Here is a 7,677-nt window from a genome sequence, read left to right on the forward strand (position 1 = left end):
GTGGTGTGTGGGGTGTGTGTGGTGTGTGGTGTGTGTGGTGTGTGTGTGCACGTGTGGCACATTCCTGGGTGTGTCCTGGAGACCACAGTGGGGTCTGCAGGACTCCCTCAGGCTCAGGCATGGGGCTCCTCAGGTCTGGGTGAGGGCAGACCCTCCAACCCCAGGCCAGGAGGGGCTGGCTCTGAGCCCGGGGCCCCTGCCCTGCCTTGTCTCCCCGATATGGGGCCGAGTTCCAGGCTGTCTCAGTCACCCCTGCACCTCCTGTGGGGCGCCTGCCCGCCCCTTGCCTGCCACCCTGTTGGGCACCGACTCTGACAGGGAGTTCGGGAGGAGTTTCTGCAGCGGTGCCCGGTCTCTGAGCCTCAGTTTCCTCTTGCAAACGGGATGACAGACCTCGCCTCACCGGGCTGCACTGAGGGTCTGATGAGGTCACTCTTCAGGCACTCAATAGCTGCCCGTCACCATCGCCCTTGCTGCTGTCACCTCCGGAGGTGGCCACGCCAGTCTTGTTGCAGGACGAGAGAGGCTGTGGCTCCTCTGCTGGGGACCCGGACCCTCCCGCCAGAGTCCTCATCATCCACGCTCAGCCCTCTGTGTTCCCACTGATCGTCTGCCCAAGGCTAGGGGCGTCAAGGTCCCTCTGGTGAGAGCAGACGGAGGCACCCCACGGTGGCCTGGGGGTGGTGTGGGGTCGTGGAGCCTCTTGCCTGGCGGGGCTGGGTCCCTGGACAGCCTTTCCCTGTGGGGATGCGGCCGGGCCGTCTGCCTCTCCCCACTATGCTTGTGAGTGGCCTCGCTCCGGGTGTCTGAAGGTTCCGGCCACCGCCTGCTACGGCAGCCCAGGGTCTCCAGCCTCGGTACCCAGTTCCCAGGTGGGTGGCCAACAGGCTGGAGGCTTCCCCTCAGGCCAGGGGCAACCAAATGGGTCAGACACTGGTTCTGTTTTCTTGCTGCCCCCGGAGCACCTAGGCCTGGCCAGGCAGGGGACAGGGTGGACCTTCGCTGGTTTGGGCTCTGCACCATCTGCACCTGCTGGCCTGGCCCCCCAGGAGCAGCTGGGGATGGGCCCCCGCAGGGGCCTGTGTATGTGATGAGCTCAGGGGTTGTCGGCCTTTTGTCAAAGGTTCTCAAAGTCTAGACCAGCCCAGTTTGCTCAGGGGACCTCATCTGAGGGTCCCAGCCCTGTGACTGTCTGCCCTTGAGTCTGGCCTGGACCAGAGCTAGGTTCTGAGCTCCAGTTTCCAGCCTCCCAGCACCCACCCACACGAGGCCCCTCAGAACAGGAGGGTGCTGCGCCCTCTTTCTGGCCACCGGCCGCCAGAGCCCAGGTGGGGCCTTCTCTGGGGCTGGCCCCGCTTCTGCTTGTCTGGGCTGGAGGAAGGCAGGAAGCCTCTGTGCTCGGCCGTGGGCCGCCGTCCCTCCCGCAAGTGGCCTTCAGACCCCACCCCAGGCTCCTTCAGGGACTCAGGGCACCTCCTGTTAGGCACGGCCCACTTCAGAGGCCCAGGAGGAGGTCACCTGCAGTGTCGGGGAACTCTGCTCATCTCATCTGGGGCCTCCCAGTGGGGCATTTCCAGGGACACCGCCCTGCGGATCCCTCCCCACCAGCTTCTGAGAGCAGGGCCCCCACCATGAAGGATGGGAAAGGAAATCACAGCCGCCCTTGGAGCAGCCTCTCAGCTCTGAGGTCGGAGCTGGGACACTACCTCGTACGGGCATGGTCCTCCTCCAATAATCCTCTAGTAGCAAAATAGCGGGGCTGGACTGGGCCTCGGGGCTCAGAACCGCCGCCTCCCCAGGTGCCAAAGCCTCCACCCCTCCCATGGGTGGTTATGGGGGCTACCGCCAGGCTGTGTGGTCAAGGTGGTGGGCCACCGGGTGATCTGGGGGCTGTGGGGCAAAGGGCCCCGGAGAGAAGGCATCAGGGAAGGCGGGCTGGACTCCCTGCAGGTGGCCCAGGTCCCCCAGCCTGTGTCAATCTTGGGGGTAGTGTCCTTGTTCTCAGGGGCCCTGGGCATAAGATGAGGGAAGCCTGAAGGGTGCACTGACCCGGGTTCTCTTTGGTTTAGGGAGTGGCCGCCTCAGCCCCGGGACCCGCGACAGCACATTCAGGTAGGCACCTGGAGCCGGTCCCCCAGAGCTCGGGGACAGGGAGGTGGGAGTCTGGGTGGGCGCAGATGGCAGACAGAGTTTGGCTAGATGGGGATGGCGGGGGCCCACAGCCAGCGGGAATGTGGGCAATGGGGTGAAAGTGGGTGTTGGGTAACAGTGGATGTTGGGTGACGGGTGGCAGTGGTTGCTGGCTGGCAGTGGGTGTTGGGTGGCAGTGGGCAGTGGGGGTGAGTCCCAGCCCAGGCGTAGACAGCAGGGCAGTGGGTAGAGGGCAGGCTGCTGGCTCCGTGTGGCCTGTCTCAGAAGCACCTGCCGAGAGTGGCCAGTGGGCGGCTGGACGACGGACTGAAGGTTTGGAGACACACACTGGGGCCCATGGGTCCCCAGGCCCTGAGTGTGGACCTGTTCCTGGGAGGGGGCATGGCAGGAAGGCAGTCAGGGTTGGGGTCCAGGAGCCCCAGCTCAGGAGGAAGGGCTGTGTCCTCAGAGAGCGGAGGGGACCTGTGGAGGCTGGGCTGGTGGTAAGCGACTTAGTGAGGGGCAGGGCATTGGTGCCATGGCAGGTGCAGTTTTGGGGCCAGGTGGGGAGGGAGGGCCAGGCAGGGAGGCAGTGGGAAGGTGCCGGTTCCCAGGGTCTCCCTAGAGAAGCCTGGCAGTCACTGGGGACAGAGCCCTGCTAAAGGCTGGGCAGGGTTTAGAGAGGCTGGAGGTGAGGGCGGCTGGCCTGGGGTGGACAGGTGGCATCAGGGCCAGTTCTGTGCCTCAGTTTCCCTGTGGAGTAGGAGCCACTGTGGGCTGAACCTTGGATTCCTCAATCTCTTCTTCCCAGGCAGGTGGTACCTACAGCGGGGGCAGGGTCCAGGCAGACCTGGAGGGGACACCCAAGGTTGGGGGCGCGGCCCAGGCAGGCCTGGAGGGGACACCTGGGGATGGGGCAGGGCCACAGGCAGGCAGGGGCAGCTCGGGAAAGCCCCCGTCAGCCGGCCTTGGCCCTGGGCTGGACACTGATCCCTGCAGTCCAGAGTGCTGAGGCCAGCCCTGCCCCAAGGGTCGTCCTGGGCAGCCTGCTATTGCCTCCCCAAAGCCACCCATACCCTTCAGATGTCTTTTACCCAGACACGGGTGCCCTGGGACAGAGGTGTGGGGGTCAAGGGGACAGGCTCAGTATCCGCTGGAGGATGTGAACCTTTTCCACAGAGGCTGAGGGCTCAGGGGCGTCCGGGGTCTGTCATGCGACAGAGGTGAGCCAGGCCCGTGTGCCAGTGTCGGGCCGCCAGCCCAGGGCGGCGTCCGGGAGGAGGGCAGAGAAGGGCCGGTCGATTCCCGGTTGCTGCTTCACCGAAAGCGTGTCTGAGGTAGTGGAAGCCATGCTCACAGAAGCCGAAGCACAATCCAAGTCCCAAGGAGGGACGGGAGGAGGAGCACTGAGGGCCCTGGAGCCAGTGGCCATGGGGGAGATGCAGATATGGACACGCCCCTGGCCCAGCGCTGCTTACAGCCCCCGCGCGACTCCAGGTGGTGTGGGGAACCTTCGTCCCCTTTCCCTGCAGTCAGGCCTCACGCTCCTTCCTGCTTCCACCCTTGCCCCTCACTGCCCACCCTTGGGGGACAACCTTGGAAGAATGGATGCAATCTTAAAACTAGGTACCAGGCTGCAGGGGGTGTCCAGCCCCACCGTGGGCAAGCCCCGGCCCCGGCCCTTAACTTCAATGCCCCCTTTCCAGACTCCAGGTCCCAGCGCTCCCCTAGCTCTCCCCAGGCCCTCACCACACCTGCCTCTCCCACCGCCCCTTCTTGGCCTCGGCTCCTCAGCCATGTCCCCTCCTCCAGGCAGCTGGCCCTGATGTCCCTGTCCTTGCTGGCCCAGGTGCCTGCCTGGGCACCAGAACTTGGCCACTGTGCTCTGTGGCTCATCTCGGTGAAGGGGTCCTGGCATTCTGAGAGGAGACCAGCCCTCTAGGACCACACATTTGCAGGAGGGAGGTCTCCCCAGGGCCTCGGGGCCTGGCAGGGTTGGGGCAGAACTGTGTTGGCTGCTTTAGTTCATGGAATCAGGTGAGCAAACCCACATCGACCTGGGCTCTGTCTTGCTCTGTCCCGGCTGCTGCCTGCAGAATCAGCGAGTCAGGTCTCTCTGGCCTCAGTCTCCCCACTGGGAGCAAGCAAGTGAAAGTTCCCCAACTCCAGCCCTGCTGCAGGGAGTGGCAGGGACAAGCATGAGAGGAGCCAGGCAGAGTGGGTGTCCGCTGCAGGTGCCGGGCAGCGGGTGGCCACAGGAGAACCTGGGCCTGCTGCGGATGCATCCCTGTGGCAGGGAGGCCCAGCCTTGAGCCGGGCCCCTCCCCTGGACAGGCAGGTGTTTCAGCGAGGCCGACCTGTAGGGCTGTCAGCCCCCGGATCCCAGCCCCCAGCAGAATGCTGAGGGCTCGGAGTGTGCTGGGGGTAGGGAGGTCACCGCGCGTGAGGCATGGCTGTGTCTCCCAGTCACTGGCTCAGGGAATGAGGGAGGGGGACTTGCTCTCACCTCCCCTGCTTCACGTGGCTGTGCGTTCCCCCACGAGGTCCTGATGACAGGAGTGGGAGGAGGCACTGGAGAACAGGGTCCTTCCTGTAGGACCTCGGTGCCCACAGATGCAGAGGAGGGGCCAGTGTGCATTCAGCCCCCTAAGGTGGGAGCCTGCCTCAGGTCCCACCCAGCCAGGCCTGTGGGGTCCCCTCCTATCCTGCTCCTGCTCTGCCCTCCCCAGCACCAGTGGGGTTTGCAGACGGCACCATCAGCTATTAGGAAGGGGGTGGGGGCACGGAGTAGCTCCTATGAGGGGAGAGAGGGTGTGGGGCACCTGGGTGTCCTGGAGGGGAGCAGAGGGAGCGTGGGTCTGTGCGCAGGAGAGGAGGGGGTCCCTGGAACCTGCAGCAGGTGGGGCGACCCAGGAGGACAGTGGGGGGCAGGTGCTGGGGGCCAGGACAAAGCAGGGCTGTGCTGGCCCAGGAGGGTCAGGCAGAGAAGGCGCTGGGACAGCCAAGGAGGGGTGGTTGGTGGGGAGAGAGTCGTGAAGGTGTAGGGCGAGTGGCGCAGGGACAGAAGAGTGGGCCTTGGGGGGCCCATGGGGGTCGGCAATTCCTGCAGGAGAGGCGGCACAGTGGAGGGGGCAGCGCTTCCTTCTGCTCTGTGGGTACTTGGACCAGGAGTGGACAGTGTGGGGGTGGCTTCAGGATGGGGCAGCGCTGGGCCAAAGATGGACAGTCCAGGAAAACGGAGCTGGAACCTCCGCAGGAGAGGCGGAGCGGGGAGGAGGGGCTGGAGGGGTGGGCAGCTCTTTACTGCACCATCTTTGGGATCAGTGCCACTCTCCGCCCCGACCAGGACCTCACAGCTGCTTCCCCCACAGGATCCCCAGGACCCGTGGCTGTGGACAGCCCAGGGCCAGAGAGGCCACGCGGCGAGTCACCTGCTTACGTGAACATCCCCGTCAGCCCGTCCTCCAGGAAGCAGCTGCACTACTTGGGCCTGGAGCTCCAGGAGGCCAGCGAGGGGGTCCGAGGTGGGTCCCTGCCCTTCGTGGAGGCCCTGACAGTCAGGGACTGGGACCACAGCCTCAGGGCCCTATCCCCCACCAGCCCTGCCCAGCAGCCCTCAGTCAGGGAGCTCTTCCTACAGCCTCCCCCCAGGAGGCAAACGTCCCCAGCTCCATCCCTGGCCAGGCCACATCCCCTGAGGGTGTCTCCACTCAGGCACTTCCGAGGGCCTGGCTGGGGGACTGGTGTGGAGGGCAGGGTCACGGGGCTGGGCAGCTTGGGGGCACAGGCTACGGCTCACCACAGGCTTCTTTCAGGGGCCAGCGCCTCCCTCTATGCCCAGATCGACATCACGGCCACTGAGATGGCGCACAGAGTGGGAGCGCAGCACGCACGGGCCCGGGAGGAGCAGCTCTCAGAGCTGGAGCAGAGGAAGGCAGCCCCGCAGTGAGGCTGCAACGCCAGGAGCTGACCGCAAACCCGGCCCCTGGGCCGCCCTGCGGCCCCCAGCAGGCCGGCCCCTTCTGTTGGCCGTCGCCTGGTCCCCAGGGAGCCCCCCGTCACAGGAGGGGGCATGGCCGGTCTCCGGGCCACAGTGCGAACAGGAAGAAGTCTCTAGGGCCCACAGCCAGGCCTCCTGCCTCACGGGTGGTGGGGGTGGACCCTTCCTTTAACCTGAATGAGTCGCTCTGGACCCCAGGCCACCTGAGACCCCGCTTCCAGGCATCAGGCAGCTCTGGTTGCTGTTGCGTGTCTCAGGCGGAGGCCGCTGCCCAGGAGTGTTTGGGAACATGGTTTGTGGTGCCTGGGATGCAAATCGCCCTCTCACTGGGGGTGACCGCACGGATGACAGCCGTGTCCTGGCAAAATGCTCATCGCTTCACCTGGGTGTTGTGGCCCTGCAGCGCCAGGACCCAGTGCCCGCTCACACTGTCGGCACCACGCCCACTCCTGAGACTGGCGGCTCAGACACTTCCAGCGTCCCCTCCCCGCCTCCCGGCTGTCCTGCCTGGGCCACCGCAGCCCTGCGCCTGGGGACGGAGCCTGGACTCTCCCAGCCGCCTGACTGCTGCACTTCTCACTTCTGGGGACACATGAGTCAGTCATGTAGAGAGCTTAACATTCTGACTGCTCCGTTCCTGACAATGCCTACTTCCTCTCTCCTGCTTTCTGCTCTTGGACATGGATCTGATGTCTTCACCTGGGGGTGCTTGGGGTTGAGGCGAGCAGAGCTGCCTTCCTTGGTGGCTTCCTCCTGCGTCAGCGCGGTGCTGTGGCTTGGGGGTTGGCGAACTGATGGGGCTACGTGCGTAGGTGGTGGGCGTCCTGCGTGCCCTCAACCCCTGTGGCAGGAGGAAGCACCGGGCAGCCCCCGCCCTGCTCCCGGAGATGGGCTTTCTGCTCTGCAAGGCTCCACCCGTATCTGTCCCTTGCTTTCATCTTCCTGCCTGTCCTTCCCCCGCCCCTCCCCCAGGAGCCCACCAAGGACCTGAAGAGTCTGTGGTTGGTCTGCCCCAGGGGACGGCAGGCAGCTGCCACTGCTGCTGCGGGGCCCTCAGTGGGCAGGCTCAGAGCATTGGCCCTCCTGGAGCCCCCACTCTGCATGTGACTGCTGAGGACGCTTGGTGTCAAGGTGGCAGGAGGCAGGGTCAACCCGGAGCCAGGACAGAGATCCCCTGCTTAGATGCAAAGGCCCTGGGGAGCGTTCTGACAGACAGGGCAGGGCTGGGCTCTCAGCCTGGAGGATCCGTGGACAAGACTTTCAGCTGCAAGCTGGGGCAAGGCATGGCCTGCACCCTGGTCCAGGGTTGCAGCCGTGTTGGGCCCTTAGGGTGGCAGAGTTGAGATGTCCACTTCCAGGACCAGCCACATGCACCAGCTCAGACACGCAACCTGGGTGGCACAGCCCCACCCCTCCCCGTGACCCTGGCCTGCTGGAGCTCGGGCTTCCTGTTCACAAAGTGGGAGAAAGTGTCAGTCCCTCTGCTGCTGATGGGATCGTGGTGCTGCGGGGGAGGGTTTGGAGCCTAGACCCAGTGTGTCTGGGTG

General features: G+C 65.3%; 1 protein-coding gene across 1 annotated transcript in view; it reads left to right on the forward strand.

Moving 5' to 3' along the window:
• DOK7 (docking protein 7) overlaps positions 1 to 6,738 on the forward strand; it is a 28,324-nt gene extending 21,586 nt beyond the window's left edge. The window contains exons 6-8 of the mRNA XM_011935380.1: positions 2,070 to 2,112; positions 5,502 to 5,654; positions 5,946 to 6,738. Of these exons, the coding sequence (XP_011790770.1) occupies positions 2,070 to 2,112; positions 5,502 to 5,654; positions 5,946 to 6,079 (330 nt within the window). The 3' untranslated portion in view covers positions 6,080 to 6,738. The remainder of the gene's footprint in view (positions 1 to 2,069; positions 2,113 to 5,501; positions 5,655 to 5,945) is intronic.
• Positions 6,739 to 7,677: the final 939 nt, after the last annotated feature.

Source organism: Colobus angolensis, unplaced genomic scaffold (genome assembly GCF_000951035.1).
Source record: "Colobus angolensis palliatus isolate OR3802 unplaced genomic scaffold, Cang.pa_1.0 Scaffold143, whole genome shotgun sequence".
Lineage (NCBI taxonomy): Eukaryota > Metazoa > Chordata > Mammalia > Primates > Cercopithecidae > Colobus > Colobus angolensis.